The sequence below is a fragment of the Typopeltis vanoorti genome, chromosome 4, assembly GCF_054136105.1.
Source record: "Typopeltis vanoorti isolate ZY-2024b chromosome 4, IOZ_Tvanoo_1.0, whole genome shotgun sequence".
Classification (NCBI taxonomy): Eukaryota; Metazoa; Arthropoda; class Arachnida; order Uropygi; family Thelyphonidae; genus Typopeltis; species Typopeltis vanoorti.
In genome coordinates, this window is record NC_143552.1 from 165,950,719 (window position 1) to 165,976,550 (window position 25,832).

General features: G+C 37.9%; 1 protein-coding gene across 1 annotated transcript in view; it reads right to left on the reverse strand.

Moving 5' to 3' along the window:
- LOC150107825 (uncharacterized) overlaps positions 1-18,070 on the reverse strand; it is a 73,994-nt gene extending 55,924 nt beyond the window's left edge. Inside the window, exon 1 of the mRNA XM_090392194.1 lies at positions 17,664-18,070. Within this exon, the coding sequence (XP_090248320.1) occupies positions 17,664-18,070 (407 nt within the window). The remainder of the gene's footprint in view (positions 1-17,663) is intronic.
- Positions 18,071-25,832: the final 7,762 nt, after the last annotated feature.

Consider the following 25,832-nt stretch of genomic DNA (forward strand, 5'->3'; position numbering starts at 1 on the left):
GTAACCGCATAGTGTATATGCAGCCCAGTATTTTCATATGCTTCTTAGCATTACGTGTGCCAATACAGCAAGCCGTGCATACGAATTCATTTTCTAAATAGCCGACATACTTAACTGAAATTTGTATTCTAGCAGCCACAGATATTTTGCTGTTGTGTACGTGTGAATAGCCTCCAGGCATCTATCGAAACATGATGTATGTTGTTGAGAGAGACTTTCATGCGATTACATGGCTAAGAGGGGATGAGATGCCGTTTATTACGATGTCTCCTTTTATAAACGGTTGTGCCTCGGGCTTCCCACTGCTGAAGATTTCATTAACTTCCTTTGCTAGGCTTTAATGGCGTTCCATTTCTTCGACTTGCTTACCATCGAATTATCTGGAAATTCTGCTTGTGCGTTCAATTAAACTTTTTGGAGAGATTATTCGCAAGACCTGTTGCTGCATCTTTCATGCCCCCTGGCTTTGTTGATAGCTTTGAAAATGTGGGTTAGTTTTGCTGCAGCGTTTGGGTGTCTGGAAGAGCGAACATCTGTTGTGCCAGCCCACAGCGAACATGTCCACCTCGTTAAAGGCGCTCTTTAGTGGTAGCCATAGCAACGACCCTCTTCCTCTGGCAGACATCGTGTGTAGGCAAAGAATATAAGATCTGAAAAGAATCTTGAGACAAGGCGCGCGTTTTTTCCCCAACTCTTTCCGCCCGATTGCTTATGGGATACAGAAATGGCGGCTGACAAGTATTCCGCTTTATTGGCTCCTCCTGAATTGACGTTAACTAACACCCAGAAATGTTAGTTAACGTATATTTTTAGCAATCAAAACATGCTAATTGTATGTTCTGTGTTAACGTTTCCAGTGCCGGTTAGGAGTGAAAGAATTAGCTTGCATTTCCGATAGTTGGTAGAACAGCTCTTCTGCTGCGTTGAACGAAATCAAGTTGAAAACATAGAGAAGAACCACTGGCAAGCATAAGAATTTCATTTTGATCTGTGAACGGGGGAAACAAGATCCCCCCCTTAAAATAATAATGACAATTCCCAGTTTAGCTAAATTTAGGATATGCGTACTAAATTTCTCTTCATGACCAAGTGTCACTTAGGGGAAATCTTAAAACTTATCTATACATAGAGACGATACAGAAAGATAATGAAGATCATGCTTTGAGTAGAGAAGAATGCTTTTTCTATGAGTGGAAAGAGAATGCTCGTTTCTATTGGAAAAAACAGGACTTTTTTTTTTTTTTTTGAGAAATTTAAATATGTGTCTTTTTTCGTGTCCAATTCATACGTCTAAACTCATATCTTTGGGGCGCCTTTATTTCTGGGTATCGTATCCGCACTCCCAATTGCTTCAAAAGTTATATAAACAATATCTGACAGGATATCGGCTTTGAAATAGTGACCGCCATTTTCTTTCACCTATTTCAAGTGGGCGTGTCGGGGCGCGTCGCAGCGATGACGTACTAATAGCGTTGGCATCAACTGAAATATGGAAGGAGGTGCTCGCCGCTTGCCGAAGAAATATCCTGGTTTTTGTTCATTTTTAATTTCGACTGTTTCATGATGCCTTTGAAAGGGTCGTGAACTGGGAATTTATTCCCCTCTGTCACGGCGGGTGATTGATATGTAAAATCCGGGGTAGCTACTCACCTAACCAGTCGCACTTGGATGCGTCACTTTATAGTAGGTCAAGTTACGCAAGAAGCAATGTGCTGAATTTGATTACTACCTTAACACGAGAGAAATTCTAAAAACAGAATCAAAAATAAAGGGGGGTATTGGAAGGGGGGGTATTTTCCTGCTCGGATAAAAAAAAATCGCGGTTTCTTGCAGCAAATTTGATGTGGCCTGCTAGAATATATTTCGGAATCCTGTTTTTCATCCTTTATTTATTTCAAGCTGCTGCAGAATTCAAACCACGCTGCACAGTTTTCTTAGTGTTGAGAAAGGACGTGCTAAGCTGGAGGCAATACGGTGAGGAATATCTGCACAAAATACGGTGGAAAATTCTTTCTTTTAGAGGGCCATCATATGCATGCCAAGTTCGTCTTTTTCATTCTCCTGATGTGGCTTTCGAGCAGGATGAGGTCCTTCTACGAAGAGGATGATAAATTGCGACGGTATGTCCTTATGACAGCTGCGCAACTCAACAACACTCAACCCTTGAAAAGGATATTAAAACTTAATTTAGATTCCTGTAAATAAAGAGAAACGAATATAAATGTCTCTGTACATTAATTGCTGTCAAAGAATAGTCCAGCTACAAAAACATCATTGAGTCGTTTTCGTCGTTGGAATGCATATGGTATGTTACATGGCTTTCGCTATTTCTGGGAGATAAAACTAGAACTGTCACAAGAAGATAATTCTTTTAGCTTACTATATACAACATATGAAAACTCAGATGAAAAAAAAAATCAATTTCCCTTTAAAATGAAAAATTAATTTTCTTTTATTGTTTGGGTGCCAATCATTCGATTCAAACATCAATGTCTGAATTGAAATGGGATAAATTTTTGTATAACACAGCATTTTTAAATCTACACAATGGACGACAAGCCTGCACATTATTATTATTATTATTATTATTATTATTATTATTATTATTGTTTATTAAACAGGCACATTGTTTTACTATGTAACAGAATACTTGGCTTGCTTTACAAAACGGTTTATGTTTTCATTCCATTCATAATCGCCAGAGATTCTCTCTCTCTCTCTCTCTCTCTCCACTTGTTCGTCTTTTAAGGATAGCAGCAATGATAGCATCCTTTAATAACTTTTCTGTTCTTTCTCATTTTTATTTAGATGAACTCGAAAATATGGTTTCGTTTCATAACTTAGAAGAATTAATTATAATAATTAAACCTTTTAATTGATCTAATTTGATTGTCAGGAATTTGAATTTTCATGATAAAAATGCGTTGAAATGGATACTGAAATTTATTTATTTATCACAAAAAATTTAACTGCAAAATTTTGTATTGGTATTGACGCCATGTCGGAACACAATACAAGAAAATCCTAGCGGCCATTCAGTGAAACACTTCTATACCACACAAAACATTGCGTATTTCAGCAGATTCCAATTCCCTGTAGGACGTGAAAATCATTTATAACAGCTTATTAAACAAAACTGAGTTTAATCCGCCTCTTATGGAGCTGTCAGGATATTTTCTCCCGGAAAATCGGATTTTTCATCCCTCAAAACCAGCACATCGTTCCGAAGAACACGGGAGATTAACAGATATTGGCCTTGGTTTCTTTGGCTACAATTCATACCGACCAACTGCTTGTTTACAGTAGTCTGAGGTAAAGATTCCTTTACCTCCATAAAACGAAATCTTTAGTTTTACTTGACTTCGATCCAGCAAAGCTAGATCATCATTCTCCAAATGTTTCATTGAGTTTTATCAAATTCAAGCGTGATCATTTCTCTTTTGCCAAACGAAAATAAATAAATAAAATAAAATGGTGTAAAATAAAAATATAAATCTTGATGTGATAAGTCCTTATAAGGCTATTGCACTCCGTAACACTGATTTGTTTGGTAGAAAAATCATCCAAACCCCCCCCTCCTCAAAATACCACTGTAAGATGAAAACGTACAAAACAGCAAAAAGATAAATTTATATTTATGACTTTATATTAATTATACGTCGATTTGCTATATATCACGCTCTTGCGTATCGTTTGTATCTTACTTGTAGTCAATCAGCCGTCGTTGAATACAAGTAAGATCTCTCTTCTGCAGTCTGCTGTTTGTATTGGATTGTATTTTTCTCCGCTGATTTTTGTTCTTCAAAAACAAGACAGCACTTCATTTTTTTCACACTTTCTTTGAAAAATGCTCTAATATATTCTTGTCACTTAATTAATGTTTCAAGACTTGATTACCCGAACAATCAATAATCCAGACCCCTTGCAACTCGATTAGTTCCCTCTATAGCATTTATAGCATGGAGACATCCTTCCGAAAGTCATGCGATGTCCCATTCATTCCACTACAACCCCTTAAGAAAAGCATTTCTAATTCCTTAATTGTTTCTTATGAAATAAATGGCTACTTTATTTTACGAACTGCATCAAGAAAATTCTACGCTCTGTTGATCCCGAATGCTCCGTGACCTCGTAAAAAAAAGTGGTGAAGTCTGAGGAGCCAAAAGTAGTAGAAGAGTGGATTAGTTCACAATATGGTGTCAATGCTGAGGAATAAGAATCCACCTTATATTTTTCTGAAGCAGTCTTTAGACTAGTGAATTAGTTTTACGCCTTCTTTGAAATGTTGTAGAATTTCTCCTTCAAATATCAAAGTCAGCAAACGTCTGTCACGCGCAACATAACTTGCCGTTCTTGGAGCACTTGAGCAGTTGAAAGCTCACTTGAAATACTTCTAACGGTTCGCTTTTTGCGGTCAGTGGGGATGTCAGCGAACACCATTGCCGAGGCAATGAGAGAAATGGAGACACGTAAATTATTTCAAGCGACGAAGAAACTTTGGTGCACCTCTGTGCTAAACATCTCACCATCTTGTAAGGAACTGAATAAGGTGACGTAGTAGATGATGTTACACATCGTGTAGTACAATCCCAAATATATTTGAATATAAAGGACGTATCTAATAAAGAAAATAAAGAATAAAATAACAAAGATCCGCTTGTTTTAGATAGCAAACAATTTTTGCTTGAAATGTGATCGTCAGTGAGCTTATGGAGTGAGTTTATAACCTTAGAATTTAGTCGCTTTCATGTTTCATTACAAAAAGTCACGATCGACAACTTATCCGTTTATTCGCTTTTTTGGTTATTTAAACGTTCAACTGGTCTGGCAACTCTCTAACTGGTCTCTGAAGAGAACAAGAGAACCAGTAGCTCGAAATAGCCATTAAGAGCTAGAAACCTTAATCGTATGGATGAATAAAAAAAGGGAAAATTACAGATTCTTCCACGATTGTCTTTTAAGTAATACCAAGGCAACTCGAGACGAAGATAATTCCACTTTGAAACTTACTAATCATTTTTAGAACGATCTGAACTTTCAAACAGCACACATTGCTTACTCGGTGCTAAAATAATTAAAATCGGAACAATTAAATGAATTGAAATGAGCGAGACCAATTGCTCGCTTACTGGAGAACGGAAATGGTTTGGGAAAGTTCAATGTTTTCGCTCTCTCCACAGTGAAATTTCCCGCTTACGTGAAAAATAAATAAAAATACAAGAAATATAAATTAATGAACATCATTAGCCCACCAGGGTAACTAATTGGTTTATGCATTATCGTGACTAGAAGTAATATTTAAAATATATAAAAATATATAAAAAAAGAAGTAATATATAAAAAAAAAAATAAATAAATAAAACGTGATTTAATTTCAAGTTGAAGTGTTTTAGACCCATTTCTTAATTATTTACGATTTCATCGGTCGATAGTTGGTTAAATTAAAGTATAACTTTCAGAGGTGAGACAGATTTCGACTGCCACCTAAAGCCATTCGCGAACATCCCTACTCTTGAAAGGATTCGAACCACAGTTTGATAGTTGAAGAGGGGACACACTAATCACTCGGACAACTAATTCAGCGTTAAAAATCGGACGTTTTGGTTATTTTCCCACCGTACTAAAGATTTAATCGAACTGAAGAAAATTTAAACTGTAACAGGAGGCATTTAATTGGAATAGATTTTTCGCGAGATATATCTTAAGAGCCAAAGGCTGACCAGTTACATTTAGTTCAGTGTGAACGTCGCCAGATCTATTTTATTACCTCTCAAAAAATCTCTCACAAGAACTTATAGAGTTTGCTTGTCTGTTGGGATATTATGTTCAGTCAAAATATGCAACGACAATTGGAATTGGCCTTCAGGAGCTTTACTGAGGTGAGATTGCTATTCGCCAGATGCTGACTTTGGCTTCTTTTCAGATATATTATCGTTTACTGGAGAAATAAAATCGCCTCCCACCTTTTTCTTTTTTTCCTTTTTCCAGATCAACTTAACTAAAGGGTTTTATGAGCAACGCAATCATATTATGGAAATCAATATTTGGCCCATCAATTCACACGAGGATTTCGTTTAACTACACAGTTGTTGATGGATGATTCGCTCATCGCACTGATTCCAATGTGCATTCACATAGCATCTTCTCTAGTCCATTACTCACTCACTCCAGTTTAGTCCCTAATCGCTATTCCAAGGCCCAAAGCTATACACACACTGCATTATGTATAAAGTAGGTGCGCGCGCACACACACACACACATACACATATACATACATACACACACACACACAGCACCACAAAGTCATCGATCATGGTCAAAGTCCTTTAGTCGCTATTTTAGGTGGTATGCATGCAAAGACACTTCAAATGGATACTTCAAAGACACTTCAGAAGGCGCTACAAACCCACATCTTCTCTTCAGGATTCTACATGTGGGTAGTTTTCGTGTAAGGGGCCGTGGATTCCCTAGAATAACGAGTTAAAATTAATCGACCACCAATTAATGTTTTAATCATGGAATGTGTTTGTTTTCAGTCAACGAATGCCTAAATACTGCTAACAAGATTTTCTAACAAAGTCACACACACATATAGATCGCTCCCCTCACTGAGTCAGGGATGTTGGAGGGGATCATCATGTACGTTGCAGTTTTCTTTCCCTACCATTCGCAGTATAACTCAATAGCGGCTATTCAATCATCCCATCTCCCCTCTGTGTGTGCTTCTAGAGCGCGGCCAATTTTCTGCTGAGTTGACAACAGTCAGCGCTAATCAAGCGGGAAGAATTAATTTCTTATGCCGAATGTAGCTAACTGCTCTTATTAATGAATTAATAAATGCTATTGGCCTCCTTTAGCAAAGAAAACACTCACATGCCCCAGTTATTGACCACTCCTCCGTTATCCTGAATGGAGGGATGTTCACTTGTGAATGTGCGTAGAAATTTGATGGCGTGAATGAACAGAACAGAATACGATCGTGCATTTGCCAGTAGCAACACACGCGGGGATATCCTTCCGCTGCTAGGACACATCTTTTGCTTTCAAAACCGAAATTAATTTCAACTTTGCTCGCTTGTGATCTTAAAATGTAACATATAAAAAAAGGTGGGGGGGGGGGCTGCTTAATCTAAATCTGACTTCAGCGAGATTATTCAAATTTATATTTGTAATAAACTTTCTACCGTAATAAATTAAGTTGACGATTTCCCTGTTGACATGCAGTTCCTCTGTTGTCGTTTAAACGATTACTTGCCATATCAGACGTCACTTTTCAAATCTTTTACATTGTAATGCAGTGTTGGATAGCTTATTATATATATATGGAATACGAGCCCATTCATTCAAAAACAAGGGACGGATCTTGCACCATCTTCATGAATATGGTTTAGTAATTCAATACGTTTATAATATTTCGTTGTAAGTGATATTATTTCTTCATTTAAGACTATCCAGCTTGTAAAAGACTGAATAAAGCCATCGCTTTGCCAGCGAAAGTATTGAATTCGAACTGAATTGTGATATTGGTCTTAGTAAAGATTTTCAGGTGGTAGATCATTTTAATCACCCTACGAGTAATCCCGCGTTGCTGAAAACCCCGAAGTTTCATGGAAAAGCTGTGTTTGATCTACAAAACATTACGTTAACACGCCCATAATACTAATATACTATACAATTTCAATCCCTGGTGGGTGCAATTACGAAAGCAAAAAAAAAAAGGTTTGTGACTCATGTCTAAGAAGAAGTCATCAGTCCATAAAAGTAGTGTCTTTTCTGACCCAATAAAGCTATCAAAACAATTTTATTGCTTAAGACATTCAATCATTTAGAAATACAGATGATGTTAGATGCTCATAAAACTCCTAACATCTTGATGAAAAAGATGAACTGTTCAAAGGCAAGTTAAGCTAACACATCACACAGAATTCGAAATCCTCCTCATTTTTAAAATTTCAAAAGCATTAACAAAAAACAGATATGTGATAAGAATATCAGATATTTTTTCCAGAACTATAAGGCGATATGTTCAGCACATTACGAACGTAGTTTACTCGCTAATGATACGTTTCGTTTGGGGGAACGACTGCATACTCAGGATATCAATAGATTGAAAAGGATTTCATTTTGTCGCTTAGATTTTCGCATAACTAAACCGTAAACGAAAATAGGATTGACGTGGCGTACAAATTAGTACCAGTATCACTAATTACAATGAAGTGTGGTTTACTGAGACACTTGCTAAATAGTAAAGAACGTTAGATTAAGTGTAAATTAGTTATTTTTATTCATTAAGTCATTTTAGGTGTGCTTATTTTAATCAAGAACCGCAGAGGAAAACTAAATGGGGGAAATGCGCCTCCTCGTATGTTGGGATTATCTTATAGCTTACAATTTAAATTATAAGCTATATGATATTTACAGCATTCCGTTTATTTGTAATAAACAGAACGCTTTCATTTGATATACAAGACATCGGAGGGGGGGGGGATACTACTTAGTATTATATGAACATTTCCCTAATTAAATTTGAATTTTCATTTTAACATTTGCAAATTAACAATTTTTGGATTTGTTGAAGCTGGAAAAAATATCCGAGCTATTTGAAAATTCACAAAAGACGAACTCTTAACATTTGTTCGAAATTTTCTTACTGGGTTGGAAAACATGCATTTGTTTTCTACCTCCTTCCTGTATGCTTTATAGCGTGTGGTCTTTTCGTTTGGATAGAAGACGAGTTGCCCTTGTAGTTGAGGTCACACCTATCTATAAAAATAGTTCGTTGGGCGCCCAGTTCTCTGTTGATTCCGTGAGAAGTTAAACGGGAGAAATCATATGGTGGTCAATATGAGTAACAGTTATCTACGAAACAATTTTTGGAGTTATCTCGTAAAGCTGAATTTGTTTCAAAAGAAAAAAAAAACTTCCTCTATCAAATACTTATCTTAAACTGTACAATACAGTACAGTATGATCTCAGTAAACGGACAGATGATCCCAATCAGTATTCGGTCTACACTTTACACCTCCCTTATTTAGTTGCTCTAGTCGCGCATGTTCCGCTAGTGTTGATGTGTGTTGGATGGAGTCCCGATATTATTGGTGTGCATGTAACACCGTCTCCATGTCAATTTACCTGTCACATTGGGCCAGCTATTAATCATGGCTGCAAACTGCTGACCTACAACATACATACAGGAACTCGGCTATAAGCGAATTTTGTTCCTTGTGATGCAAATAGTTCAACAATTACTATGTTATGACTTCCGCTAGCGCCACCTGCATACGTTGCTAGGTTACCGCACCGACACAGTTGGACACTAACTATATACAAGTGAAAATGACCAACATTTTGCTTCCCTCATTCGCCTTAAACACACTGAAGAAATTCGTTTTTAATTCACGCTTGGCTATAAAACTGAAATTAAAAAAAAAATTTCAAACGATTCTGCAGATATTGTGATTTGGTTTCGCATTTAACTGGAAGGGTCGTTTCAGTAGCAGCAAATTATTTCTTCCATCTGACTATTATCACTTTTAGTATTACATAACTGTTCAACTATATAACTGCTCAGGGAAGCTTTGAATTATATCATAGATTACCAAAACGCCATTCTGTAATACATTACACAGTACAGTTTGTCGCCATAGCTTATAACATTCCTTTCATAGTGAACAGGCTTAGTGCAACGATTCTTCCCTATGCTACCGTTTTATCTCTCTCTGCTTTGGTTAATATCTTACAGAGATACAGTTATATTGAAGTCTGTAATTACCACATTTTCTTAGTGCTATCGCTTGTTTAGTTTCCTGTTTCTGTTATAATTTGTTTGTGGATATTGCAGAGCAAGTTGATAACAGTTGAAATCTCATCTCATGCATGACAGAGTACATCCCAGCAATGACTGGACAGTTATTGATCTCGCGGGGGACATCACCATTTTGTGAACTAGAGGGAAGCTACATGCGTATTGAACGTCCTTTTATGCACCACGGTCTACTACGACCTGCTGGTAGTTTTTCTTATTAAACTATTTCAAGAATGTTGAGAATTGGTATCAGAACCGGATTGAACACTTGCATCATCGCATCCAGCAGCGAAAACTGTTTGTTTAAAAGCATGTTCAAACAGTATCACATCATTCGGTGCAGAATCAAGAACTAAATGCCTGAACAAAACTTGTAAAAATGTGAATGCACACTAATAAGCCTCCATTTGTAAGAATCATTGATAGCATCTACTCGGTTTTGAGTAGTAGGGTTACAGAATAAACTTTGCGAGTAATCACCCGCAAAGAAAGGATAATCTCCACTAGAAGGCGACACGTAGTTTTTTAAACGTAGAAGAGAAATTTAAAAACTGTATATTTCAGTTGTAATGATGTTGAGATTCAGATTGAAAACGCATCTGCCTCTACAGCAGCATCTTACTACTAGGGGATGCGAAACTGTTGGGTAGAAGTGTCTGCCAGGGCTGAATAGAAAGTAGACTGTGAAACAAAACATCTTACTGAGTTCGGAAAGTTAATTCCTTTCATTGTTCAATGACAAGCATCAGTTTTTGACACTTAAGACCACTTGTCTTATAAATTTACTCGACTTTATGATTTTTTAAATTTTATTATCCACGTTTAGCCCTAGATACTAATGACATTTGTGTTCTAAACATCTGAGGAGCATATTTGTTTTAGTATACAAGGTTCAAACAGTATGTTAAAGGCAGGTTTCGGTTGAAGTTTAGGCAAGATGGCCGCCTAATCACAGATACTTCTGTTTTTCAAGCAATGCGTTCGTTTCGCCAGCATATTTGCCGTCATTGTGTATGTAAATAAAATCTTCTACACAATTACTCAGCAGAATCTCTAAATCAGATGCTATTACTTCAGAAAGACGCATTTAAAAAAACAAAAAAACAGAAAGCTTTCGCAAATATCGACTTCTGTGTCATTACACGACAGAAAAACTTCGTTGATTTCTGACCCCTAACAGAACGTGTACTGAGATTACACAAGTGATCAAAAACCAATTAGCCTACCGTTCATTTGAATGTAATAATGAGAAAGAATTAGTTCACAAAGCAGCCAAGAAGGATCGACAGCAAAAACAAAAAGTAGACGCGAGCAACTTGGAGTTAAGGGTTCTGTTGTTAATAACACTAAAAACTTGTTTGTCGTATTTTGTTCCATTGTGTAATTATCAACATCATTAGCTCTTTTGCATGAATTAGAAGATAGGGTTAGTCGCGTTATTGCACGTCTAGTTAGCACATAGGGTCTCGTACTAGCTTGGAATACCCAAATGATTTGTCAAAAATGAAGCACAAATTGAAATGCCATTACCCATTTCAGCTATACAGTCCGTCGCATGTAACAGTTAAGTGCAATATTGTTTTAATCGTCCAAACCCCTCTAAAACTCTTTGCACGGTGTTTGTCGAATCATCGTCGAATGCTGTTCGAATTGATTCATCTTTTAGTTGCCAAATTTCCGGCAGAAATTTAAAGAACACATTTTTCTGCTATCACTGCTGCATGATAAGAACAAAGACGTTCTACGTTTCAGAAAACAGCATCATAGGATGCCATCTGTGTATACAGCCGAGTGCTTGGGTGCATACCACCATAATAGATAATTACTGTTGTAGCTTACAAGAGAAACAGAACATCAGTCTGGATAGGCTTTTGATTAGATTTCACACACACACACACACACACACACACACACACACACACACACACACACACACACACACACACACACACACACACACACACACACACACACACACACACACACACACACACACAGAGCTAATTTTAAGAAACCGAGTACAGCAATAAAGACACATTTATCTTCTTATTTCAACCAAATGACAATCTAAATGAGTTTATAGGAACTAAAATGCCTAAAAAGTGTTCATTTATATTAAAACTGCAAGTTAAATTTTTTTTACCGAGTCTCAAAGAAGAGCGATTTATATTTTCCATTTCTCTTGAAGATTTTTATTCAAGCTTATCCAAATCAGCTTTCCTTTTTTTTTTTTTTTTTTGGAAAACGAACCACTTTGAGGTCTTTACGTCTGCACACTGAAATAATTTTAAAAATTCATTATTGCATTAGCATCATCTCTATCTTTGTGGGAATGCATTCAATTATTGAGAGACATGCACCGTAAAATCAGCGTTGAATGTCTTCGAAGCATTCTTTTTTATTTTCTTTGCCACCTAGTCGCTCATCGGACTTCTTTTATCGTTTGTGTTTAGCGAGCTTCCTCTTTGATAAGTAGAGTGCATTTTAAGCATCCATTTTGCTAATTCAATTCTTTGTTTACGTTTAGCGAGAAGGTTTCGTTAATAATTCATATATTTCCGCTGTGGGTTGCCTTTCTTTCTTTCTTTTTTTTTCTGTATTTGTATGTTCGGTTGGCTCTTAGCGAATTGAGAGGTGTTTTGACTTGCACCGAGCACTCTTCAATTTTATAGCCTTTCCTGACAGTTTTTGCTGGGGTAATTAGCAAAACTCTTCTAAGTTGCGATAGAATAACGCAGATTACCAATAGTAATGCCCGTGAGCATCGTAAAAGGAGGGTTCTTTACGGAGGGACGATTTTGCTGATGTTTAAGCAGAGCAAAACTGCATGAAATCATTGCGAGGCGAAGCACTTTAACTGAAAACAACTTAATGAAAAGAAATCATCGTGTTAAGAATTTGATAACATTCCCGAAAACAGCTGAAATATTCATTGGCGTGCGCTGCGAAGAGCGAAACAAACAAGCGAAACCTCATCTGGAATTTTGCACAACCAACTTGATCAAGAAAACATGCATCATCGAATGGTGTGTGGATACTAATTGGAATAACTCGATTTTCCAAGTTTTTTTGGAAAGATTGAAGATAAAATTATGAAAAATATTGTAAGGGAAATAACGTTGATAGATACTTTTGAATATTAATTACATTTTTGATTATAATATTTTAATTAACAAATGCAGAAGACACGCCAGTTGCGTTAATTTATATTAAGAATATAAAATAAACATTACAATCAGTAGACTGGTGATGTACTTTGCTCATGTTTATACTATGAAACGTAAAATTTCTTTCATTTAAAATAACTATTTAATTTTTCGAGTATCGTTGACTTTAAAAACGTGCTACATTAGACTGTGTTTATTGTCTCCAATTCTTGATCCATTTCATTTCATTTTTTTTTTTTTTCGAGAATTGCAGTATAAAATCTGTTTTCTTCGGGAAAAATTAATTCGTAAAATTCTGGTTTCGCCTTAGACAGTCCACAAAAGTATTTTCCTGTGTTATTGAATAGAATAAAAAGAAAATTTTAAACACCAGTGCTTTGTTGTTGAGGCTTCTCATCCATTTCATTTTTGTAATTGGTCGTCACCAGTGATGAGCCATAAGGGGCTCGCGCGAGCCCTTTGTTAAATTTTTCTCAAATTTGCGAGCCCCTTGTTCTTCTTGTTTACTTTCTTATTTTTTCAAAAAAAAATTTTTTTTTTGAAACATATTAAGCGACAAACTCATACGGTAACCTAACAAAAATGAGTCTATTCGGCAGTGTACAGATTATTTGGAATTATTGTTTCAACTCCTTTATAACGAATGCGCCCAAGTTTGAAAAATAAAATAAGCGCACGCGCTATCTTTATCCTTCTCCCTTCTGGTAGCCAATCGTATAGTAAAACCAGTAGCCAATCAAATATTTTATAAAATATTATAAAAGATTTCATTCTTATTATATTTTATACTTAAAAAATGTTTGTTTTTTTATGTAAGATAAATTAACAGAATTGATTGTGTGCAAATATTTCATGTTTCGATCATGAAATATTTGTTTAAAAATGATAGCCTTTAGAGGTTGATTGTCCTCTCATACGTTTTGATTGGAATTTGTACACAAGCGTATTAATAAAAGTTTTTGTGTGAAATACGGCTTTAGCTATGCACGTCCTCTTATCTCATTAACAAATGAAAGAAAACTCGGAATCCAACAAATCAATTCTCATACAGATGTGCGAGTATACATCTTCAAGAACGGTTTTGTTTTTTGTTTTTTTTTAAACCTTGTTCTCATCGTTCTTTTACATATTAAACTTAAATGGACCATTTCAGTGAAGCAAATTATTTCCTTGAAAAACTTTTTATTTTATTTTAAATCTTATAACAGAAGAGAGTTTAAATGAGAAAACGATTAATGCCATCTTCAGAATCTGCTGCATATGCTAATTTTGTTACATTCTTTGCGTTTGTCTTTTACAGGAGGAAAACAAGAAAAAAAGAAAACTATCCACCTCCGTATTAGACCGGCTAACTTGTCTTCAGCCAATGAGATTATAAACGCTCTTTGTGTTCTGGAGAAGGCTCAGTCCCAAGTCTTTGTACCCAAAAGCCAGTGTTCTTATCTGGCATGTTGCGAGATACTTAGGAGCGCTGTTAGAAACCAACCCGGAATCCTGTAATTCTACGAAAACACACCTCAACTTCCTTCCTTGAAGACACCCTACATGGAGCTTCTTTTCTTTCTACAGAATTTTTTTTCCAGATGATTCAGCACGAGTAACTAGAAAAATAAAATTAGAATTCAACTCTTGCTTATTGAGAAATATTTCTCGATAAACATTCCAATGGGCATACAGAAAATAACTGAACTACCATCTGGTGGTACCAACATGAGATTCGTTATCAACTATGCAGAAGTGCTGATGATTCGAAGAGTGCGACTTCATGGAACAAAACTCAACAATGAAATATCTTAGTTTGGTCGCTGATAACAAAAAGAAAAATAAAGAACGAAAACCTGAAGTTACCGATGCAGAATCTTTACTTTCTTTCTTTGAATTCGTTGTTTCATCTCCCCCCTCCCCCCATAATGAAATACAGAACTTAACGGTTTGTAACTCATAAACAACAAACACTTAATTGAACAAGGAATGAAATATAATTTCGTTCATATTAGTAATGGATGGAGAAGCACGGATAGAATGAGAGTTCATCATGCACCATTCCATCATCCACTGATTCATTTCTTTAGCAGTTTTTACTCATGGATATTATTATTATTTATGCCGCGATTTGCTGCCCAAGGGAAAAAATGCAGCTGTCTTTGTTGAGGGGGACTGTGTAGGACTGCAGAGAGAAGTAATGCTTTTGTTGAAGAACTGACTGTAATTAGTTGCTGATGTAGCTGATGAATTGGGCCTTCGGTGGGGAGGGGGGGGTGTTACTCCTCCTTGGTAGATAGTCCTTCGTGATTATCTACCAAGGAGGAAGTCATCGATGTTGCAAAATTTAAGCCTCGACTTGTGTGGCCTATCTTGAAAACGCCTTTGAAACTGTGTACCTCACCGACTACAGGGGGATTCCACCCACAGAATCATAAACTGTTGCAATGCACTGATAGTAAAAGCAAAGTCTTCTGATAGAAACAGCTGTGAATACAAACACTCATCTCCGATTTCTCGTGTGCGATATTAGTCGCTCAATCTCTATGGATTTGTAGTTTCCAGCTGCTGTCGCCTCCCTCACCCAGATTGTCATCACCAGATCTGGTTTCCATCATAATTTTTACTGTCTCTTCTATATTTTCCTGTTTCGTTATCCTGGTTTTCTAAATGATAATGGAACATTCAACCTAAAACGTAGAAGAATGGTATAGTGTAAGATATTTCAATTCAAAAATTATAGAATTTTGATTCTAAAGCTATGGACTGAATTCTAAAAATTTGTAGTATTTATGAAGTGAAACACATCATTAAAAGCACTGGTGTTTACAAGGAGTTCAGCAGTCGGAATCGGAAAGGAGAAATTGAAATATTATTAAAACAACAATCACAATGCAATGAAGGATTCTGGGATCTGCTGGTGCTCATAAACTTCAGTTATGTTTGGAGTGACGTCATCCCACGGATTTTCTTGCCTGTCTCAACGAACTAGTGGATGGTTATAATTTATTTTACAATATCACTGCAAAAATTGATGAGAAGAGTTTCTACTCGTCTTGTTTCCAGTTTACCAAGATGAGCAGCTAACGGGTTCATCTACTCCCCTCCATAAAGGTAGCGCTGCCTCCAGTTTCTCGTTTTTAGTTTGTAGCAACTGCTTAGATTTTCATTAAAATTTTTGGGAAAAAACTATGTTATTAAAAACGTTTTAAGTTTTCTTGTTTCTTACTTTATTCTTTTTTTACTGAAACTGTTTCTTTGGTTAACATTCTTTGTTTTTTTCTTTTTCAAATTAAGTCGATTTTATTACTGAATTGAAAAATGACTTTTTTTTTCAATTATGAGCTTAGCAGTGTTGAACAGAAACGAATATCTTCTTGTTGAATATCTTTTTTTTTTTTCACAGCGATCCTAAATGAAACTGAATTGCTTACGCAAACAAAAGCATTCGTACTATTTCAAATATTTGCTGCACTTGAATGCCCAATAGTCATCCGTCAGTGTTGAAAAAAAAAAAAAAAAGTATTCAATAATCATTGGTTTATCCCATGCGCAGAAAATGTAACTTCCACAGACACCAGAACAACAAAAAACACAGGAGACAATCATTTGATCATTTCAAAAGTAAAATTTCGGAAAATAAATTTGAAAAAAAAGTCATCGTGTTAGAAGTTTTCATTCGGCTTGCAGTGTTGTTTACTTGTAAAATAGCTCTCAATGCGGCACTTTTATCCCTCGTCTCTATAGCAATAGCATGAGAGTGGAAATCTCACCCATCCGCAGTGAGATTTTCTCTAGCATATCCCATGTATAATTAAAGTGTGTCGTCATTAATGATGAACATGTTGAGTGCCTGAAAAATCCTCCCCTTTCAATCTGAAATGGCTCACTATTTTTCCTACAATATTTATGGGAAAGTCTGAACTTGTTCTACCATTTCGTGCATGTTTTCAGATGCCTGTGGAGTATGTACGGTCCTGTTCGAATCTACTTTTATTTTATTATTTCATTTTATTTTTTCTGTGCCAGTTAGCTGCTGCCCATTTTCTCGGGACAAAAACCCTAGTAAAATATTTCCTACTGTTTCGTATGGACGCATTTTAAAGTTTCAGTGTTAGCCCTTCTGGCTCCATAAGAGTCGGAGAACATTTGAAAAAAAAATTTCAAGATCATCCACTCGCTTTCTTCTTTCTTGGATGTTTTGATACTTTAACTGCGAACGATTTCTCCCAAGTGGGGTGTGGCTGTGTGTATGGGGAAACGCAAACTACAGGCGAGAAGATACCGTCAAAGCACTTCGAAATAGTAGCGTTTTGTTCGTTGCAATCGGTGCACAGATGTAGAGCGATGTGGTGAACGCGCGCTGACTCTGTTTTCTAATTCATTCTGAAGTTTAGACACGGAGAAAATCGACGTGCCTACTTCGCGCAAACCAGCGATCAACATTAGGCCTAACGTAGTACGTTTAGTTCGGTTGATCGCGATTTTGTGTCACTCTGCCGTGTGCCGCTTCCTGGTGTAGGGAAGTGCGTGGATTGATGCTACTCGCTGTGTGAGCGGAGCGGATCTTCCAAAGCACAGAATTCGCACGGACGCGAAGTGTATCGATACAGTGTTTTGTGTTATCGCTTCCTTCGAGAAGGGAGGATGCATTTTAGTCGAAGACTTTTTTTTTTTTTTTATCTGAGTTGCCAATAAAAACTCCCTACCTGCCTGACTTGGTGATGACCATCTCCGTCCCCAGAGAGTGGAACTTATCCCAGAGTTCCTTGGACTCCAGCGTCACCTTGGGATCGTCTTGAACGCCATCGTCTTCTGGCTCCAACGTCCTCAGCGGCCTCAGATGGGCCTGGTGAGCCAACACGTCTTCGGCGGTAATGTGCGGGGGACCTGGCAGTGTCGGCGGCAGCTTCGGAAAGAACGCCGCAGTTGGTGGGTAACCTTGGGCGGCCGCAGCAGCGGCTGCGGCGGCAGCTGGGTTGAAAGTTAGCGCTGCGGACAAGTAGTGCGGTTGGGTGAGGATGGAGTTCATGCTAAAGTCCGTCTGACGGGCCGGGGGAATCAGGAACGGGTGGTAGGCCATCCCCTGTCCGAGCTCCGAGGGGTCGAATCGCATGGATGACGTCCGGACAGCGCAGGGAGGCGAACAGGCACCGAGGCCCGAGCCACAACACTGGGGCCGGGATATTGCACGCGCTATCACTAACAGAGTCGCAGCTGACACTCTCGCCGTGTGACTCTGGCGGTGCTCGGCGGCAGTAGGGGAGTGCCAAAGCTTTGATTTGCTTTTGTGATTGGTCGACCGCTAACAGCTAGCCTGTCACAGAGCTGGGAACGCTCGCCTCGCGTCGTGGTGTGCATCTTCACACCACTTGTGGCCGGGAGAAGCCACGGAAGCGCCATCTCGTGTGCGTTTTGGTCGTACGGATGTTTTGACAACACCTCCACGTGTTATGTGTGTTCAGTGGGCGAGCAGTCTACGGTGGGGCGTGGTGAGATCGCTCTGGTCCAATAACAGGCTCCACAGCCTCCTCTTGACGGCTCTATCTTCGCTGGACTGATGTGAGTGAACTTTTCATATTAATTTCTACTCGAATTTCGTAGATCTCAACGTGTGCGTGTGCGTGTGTGTGTTAGAAAGATTTCGACATTATGAGAAATGAAAAGTGAGGTGATTCTGGGAAAAGTGATTGAGGGTAAATATTTTTAATTGAGAAATTCGAAATGTCGTTCTCCCCATAAAACACCGAATATGTTTTAAATGCGCATTAATATTTTATCATATAATATTTTTAATTTTTAATATTAAAAATCAAAAACGAATTCTAGTCCTCGCATACGTTTTAAAAGTCAAATTGAAACTGGCTTCAGTTTTTGAATCCACTTCTTCTATTTTTATTTCGTTCAATATTTTATGCCTCATGTTAAAGTCTTCCAGCTGTTGCTGAAGTATTTCTCGTTCTAAGAATACGTGTGGGGGGGGGGACGTTTCTCTTAGCATAACATTCGTCGAATATGACGTCATTTGCATTAATACGACTTGACATATTCCGTCACGGTTCGTTTCTCCAGGACTGTCTGGTGGCGAGATCGCTTCTCATCCTGGATTCGAGTTCAGTGAAAGAGGATGATAAGAGATTTTGAAATCGGAAGACTCTCCGGTTAGGGAGTTGTCATTATCTTTAAGGATTGCGGAAGTATTTAATTCTTTCTCTTTTCATTGGTTTCTGTTTGAGAAGCTCATAGAATCTTACCCTTTACTAGTGTTGTTTACTTTCAGTCCAATTCGGTTGGACTGAAAACACTTCCACTTTTTCATCTTTTTAAGAAAACCATCATTTCTATCCACATGAAATACTTCAGCCTTGCAAACTGCATGGTGGGGGTGTCTCGAATACACAAACTGTACCCTGATGGACCAACCGAAGAACACTCTTGCATTTGGCTAAAGGCGGGGTTTCCAGCGATTTCTTCCACGATTCTTTCAACATCACTATTTTAGTTTTTTGATCTTTTTAACAAGAAACCTAAACATAAGAAAAAATTCCAGGATGTTCGTGATGGCCATTGAGAATACAGTTAGGATTTCTCTGGCTTTATCGCAATGGTCTTTATTCTTGATTCATACCCAGTTTTAATTTTATTATTATTATTATTATTATTATTATTATTATTAATGTGCTGCTTTGTACAGATCACTGCACAACATTTTGCAGTCATCCCCCTCCCCGTTACTTCCAAGTTCCTTTTATATTTAAATAAATGATTGTCCTGGTTTCATTCATTAATGACCTACTTCATTCGTGTAACTCGACATAACAAAATCACTAGTGAAAATCATCTTCAGAATGGTCTCAAATACTTGGGGAAGCAAACTCGCGAGTTTGGATGCAGTCCACAGATATTCCAACCCACGCACGCATGATACGCCATTGCATTTTCATCCGATTTTTAGGCGGTGAATCCCTGTCACAAACATCTCGCTTCGTCACAGCCTGAAGACACTGTATGGATTTGAGATACAATGAATGGGTAGCCTGGCCAGTGCGGTGTTCAAATAGGCGCCTCACCACTTCTGGGTCTGCTGTTATCAACAGTCCTAAGGAGTTCCAGGAAAATGTCCAAGACCATCACTCCACTGCCATTGTCTGGTTTATTGTGACCATGCATTATGAGTCCTTGACCTCGTGTTGTTTTTTGTCATGTTCGTCACCGTGATAAAACAGGAACCAGGATTCAGTTCCAGAACCTGGACCTTTCTCCGGTCCTCTGGTTTCTTCTGTCGATCTTCTTGCAATCTCAGGAGTCGGAACCTCTCAGTGGTCACGTGATGTTATGCAGGTTCAGGAAAGCATTTGACGCGATCCACCGTAGTAGTCACCTCTGATTGCACCAATTGCAGCCCATCTATTGGACTACAGCGTTGATCTCTTTTCTGCCTCCAACGATATTTTCTGTTAATATATTCTGTTTACCACACTGTTCTAGGAACACCCGAAACGGTGTATCATGTAATATCTTTGCAAGGTAACGGTTCCAGAAATAATCTTTTTCTTGGAAATCATGACCCTCGTACATTATCTCTCACACACACACACTTGAAGGTAGATGCCATTCCGGAGATTAACTTTTGTCTCTTTATAGAACTAATCGATCTCCACCATTCTTATTAGGTGCATGTTACTGGTTCATTTCATTTAGCGTGGTGATGTGCTTCATTTTGGCCATTGTATGTAGAAACAGTGTGTGCAAAATTTGTTTTTTTTTTTTTTTTTAATCCCCGTTTTCCTTTATGTACTGTATTAAGCAAAGTGTTTTTTTTTTAATTAAATAATTAAGCAACTGAATTTTTTGTTCAAAAATGTGATTGTTGCTAGGAAGAACAGTTTAATACTACTCAATCTACTATCAGGATAAGCGTGCTCACATGGGCCTAATCTAAGGATCATGTGGGCGCTAAGCATACACAAAACATTGGATTTTTAGTAGTAAAAAAGTTTTGAAATGATACTTACTTTGAGAAATGTTGACAATTAATCCGAATGATGGTAAACTTGGAAGAACGTTTCAGAATTCACTTATCAAAACAAGGAGGATACCAGTTATTACGAAACTCCGTTTTGAACCTTTATTAGGGATATATCAAAGTCTCTGATTACGACATGTCGTAAAAATACAATTACATACTGAACTCCTCTCTCGGAAGCACGAATGGGGAACGTGGGAAGAGGGTGTAACAAGATGAAAAAAATGATGAAACAATACCGTTACGCAGAGAAATGGATTCAAACCATGTGCAATCAGGCATCAGTGTGTGTGTGTGTGTGTGTGTGTGTGTGTGTGTGTGTGTGTGTGTGTGTGTGTGTGTGTGTGTGTGTGTTGTGTGCGGATAGCTCAAAGAATATCCTCCGCACTCGATAAATCTCTACGTTTCAGCCATTAAGATATCGATTCGACATTGTCCAGGATGGAGAGCAGCTGGGCTGGTTGTCCGAGTGGTTAGCAAATTCTCCTCCGGCCTGCGGGTTCGAGTCCTTCCATGGCAAAGATGTTTGTGATTGCACTTCTAACTTCGTGTGCACAAGGAATCTGTGACCTTTCCACTTCTAACAAAAGGCTTCATTTCCCAACGGGAGAAGGGTGACTTTACGACGTCTAGTGATGTCAGAATGTGAATAAGTAACTGCAGAGCTTGCAAGTGAAAGGTGGCAGGATTTGGGTTTTCTTATCCCTCCGCAAAACGAACAAACTGACCAGGGAACGCTCGTTCCCTGGTCCGTTTGTTCGTTTTAGTTGCATGGTCACAATTCTAACCAATCAGAGCTAATTTTACACTTTTTTTTTGGCACCACTTATCAATGAATCAATAGTAAGAATTTTTTTTTCATCATCACGTCTTTCTTTTCTTGATCTGTTTTGCAGATTTGATAAAAAAATTCTATAAGGAAGAATGTATGTTTCAATTTATCGCCCAGATTCAATTGGAAATGATCGACAACTCTTAACACATATTAAATCCTGTAACACGAAAATGTCTCTCAAATGGAGTTCTCCAATATCATTATACTCGTCAGTGGAAACGAATTCTGTACTGTGATAATCGTAGTACTATGCTTGGGATATTTAGGTAGAGTAACAGCATTCAACTATTTTTCTGCTTTTATTGAACTCAAATATTGCACGAGTGATCCCGATGGTTGAAAGATAAGTGAATATCTCCGTGACTGAATCTCCCCCCCCCCCCAATATAAACATTAATCTAATCTTTTCATTAATTTGATCTTTCTTGAAATATTTGAACATGGAGATGTCTGCTGTAACAAAATGAAAATCCTTGTACATTCCAAAGACGGCTGTTTATCCGTAACACAGGTTTATAATATGATCCCGGGTCGAATCCATTCGGAGCATTAGAGGAGCATTTAAAAACTTCAAATTAAAGATGAATTAGCCAGTCTTACCTGAAGGTAAAATCGCTTGTTTTTATCCCACATAATATCCAAATCAACCAAAGTACTCATGCATTGATTAACACAGTGCATTAGCTTCATACACTTGGGTTTCTTTGGCGTAATCTTAACCAGCCAACCAATCAACGAATTTCATGTTTTCAGCACTGCAAAAGGCATTTCGCTTATTGCGAAATGCCCAGTTTGGACACCAGTTCGTCCATTAACACTGTTTATCATGGCGGCAATTTTGGAGCCTTTTGGAGTGTAATTAAAATTGAGACATTGATTATTATTCGAAATATTCCTCATTATCCCCCCCCCCCCAACAAGCTGTCAGCTGATACCTAAATAAAAAAAAAAGCAGCACTTGATGACGCAGTAACCGCTATTAAAATAACTTTGCTGCGTAATTGAAATGATGGATGTGATGATTGCACACCCGAATTGTTATGAGCTCCGTAATAAAATCAGTCTACTTTCTTTATGTTGGATCTAGTATATTATCGTGCCATAAGTGGATTAATGTGAATTTCATTTCTATATTGGTTTATTATTGTTTACATAAACACATTTCGGATAACATTTTGTTGGTGAATTGTCCTGTTGAAATTTAGTGGCATTCACCATTTCGCTCTAATTTTGTTGCTCTGCTCCAACTCCAATCACATGCGATGACTTCAGTTAGTACTTTTATTTTCCTTGTCTTTTCTCCCTAAAAGAAAGATATACGACTCCATTGTCTCTGCACAGAGGTGACGTGTTAAACAGTCCTTATGACCTAAAGGTTTCCTTGGGCTAATTTTAACTCTTTGTGAAGAAGCAAACACAAGTTGTGTGATTTTGATCCTAATTACGATTTCAAGGATTTTTTTTCTGATTGTGCTGATAGCAAAAACGGTTCCCATGCAGCTGCTTATGAGTAATCTGCTGTAATCTGAACCGCGAGGCAAAAAGCAGTCCAATCAATGTGATTATCAGGGATGGCTGCTCAACTCTTATTGTTTCTGTAATTCCCAATGAAAATCTTACCCCACTGCTGCACGTACAAAGGCCGGTCGTAATTATTTCTGTAATGGGGTAGCGGTTTTAAGACGAACGCCCAGTACATTTGAGTTGTATTTTCCTTCCTATTGCTTTTTTTTTTTTTTAATTCTGACAATGTTCGCATTGTAGTGGCTACAAGAATGATGGCGAAGACTTCCCTGGGAGATAATGGTCGCTATGTTCTGCCCCTTAGCTGAAAGCAGCTTAAGGTGAAGTTAGAAATTTTGGCGCCACTGCAGGCAGGGACATTCTGCTGCTCCAGGTTCGTTCTGCGTCTCCAAGTAGCAAACAAAGATGCCGCTCACGACTGGTAGATATCAGTTTTCTGTCGGATATCTTTTCGCTCAGGTACGTCAGTTGGCAGCTAATTGCTCAGATATAGATCTTCGCCTTAAACGGAGCTGCTGACAGACAATGCTTGCGGTGACATGAAAGAAGTACATCTAACGACCCGTGCACGACACCAGCCAACGAATGGGAACTGTTTGAGAAACCCATGGGGTTCCAAGCTGTCGGGTTTCTTATGTACCTGTCATGTGGACAGGTAAGCATGCACAGGCGGCATTCCTTTGTGCTTTTTTTTTTTTGTTGTCATTTTTGTGTTCCTCTCTCCCAAAACCAAATCTTTCGTTGTCGGCAAAGCGACTTCGTTCCCCGCGCTCACAGTTACCGTGTAAGATAACAGGACCACGACCGAAATTTTAATTTCGAATTGCTTCCGTGGAATACAGGCTAATAGGCTAAGAGGGATCAGGAAAACGTTCGGATACCAAAATGATTTTTATAAAGAAAACCTAACACTTACATTCATTCAACAGAATCGCCAACCATCTCGCGAATTATCATGATGGAACCAGTCCATGATGGGGCACGATTGCTATTTTTAAATGTGCTGAATATGTCTGCACAACCTTCGCAAGATTTTCTTTTTTATTTCCTTTCTTTTACTTACCAGCTTAGCAGTTCCACATAAAAAGGTTCCGATTTGTAGAACTGATATTAACCAAGCGCTTATTCCGCACTGATTATGATTTGACCTTCACTTACGAGCATTCGTCAGCACGAATAAATACTCTTTCCCTTTCTAAACTCTGCAATATACCAGACGCGTCCGATGTCAACCGTTGCTGCCATCTACATCCCACACTCGGTTTCAGATGTTGATATTAGTAATTCAAAATTGAGTGCAACTGGTGACCGTCGAAAATCCACGGAGATGGCGCTATCGTACTTAGATATTTTCCATTTAGAATGATTTTTTCCTTCTTTCTTTCTTTCCGATTCAAATTGCGAGCAGAGACAAATAATTCTCATCGGGATAATTATCGCAAAAAATCGCCTTCCGATAACCATCAAGTGTCTTGTCCCCTCTTTCCCTCCCCATCCGAATGTACTTCATCCTCAACTCCATTAGCGATGCGCATTTTATTTTGGTGTCATCAAAACTCCATTCATTTAGAAGATTCACCTAAAGTGAGTCGACGACTTGATGCTGAGCAAGCGAAGAATTCAAATGGCCATTTCGGCAGAATTGCTAAATTTCTGATCCCATCAGAAAGATTACACAGTCCCCCAAAAACCCTGGGGATAATTAATTGCAGCACTCGGAGGGCAGTAAAGACACAATGACGCTCGAATTAATAAATACCAGACGACATTACCGAAGATTTACGGTAATAAAGGAATGCTCGAGGTTCTAAATAGCTAATCGACACGGTTGCTATGGCAACCACACGGCATCTCCTGAAGTTTTTGTTTTCTTTCTCTTTTGCGGGCAGGTGAGGAGGGAAGCAAATGGGTGGCGAGAATTGAAAAAAAAAAAAAAAAGGAAAAAAACAATCTGTAAAGAAAACCACGTTTTTTTTCTTTTCTCATTTTCCAGGTCATTGTCCTCAGAGATCAAATTGTACTCCGTCGCTAAAAAAAACTCGAAATTATGGTCTGAGTTTATTTAATTTTTTATTTATAAAACTCAGGGGATGTGCACCTGCTTTACACTGCAGGAACAAAAATATCAAGTCAATAAACAAGTATACTAGATTCATATTAAACAAGGGGTTGTTTAGGTTGAAGTAGAGTGAGGATATCTATGAAATGCCTTCATGAGAAGCATCGCTGTGGGATGTCTCTGTTGGACATGAAAATATTCTTGCTCCTTCAACTTCGCATATCTGCTACTGCTCTCCAACCACATTTTTTTCTGTTAGTTGTTTTGATACCATCGAACAATTCTTAGTAGATCTTAGACATTACTGTTCTTGCGCTCAACTGTTATCACTATTTCCGTAATATTGGCAGCTGCTCATTTGGCTCACGTATTCATACCGGTTAGTGATATTTTATAATGTATATTCGAAATACTGTCGCAAACTTCTGTTTGTT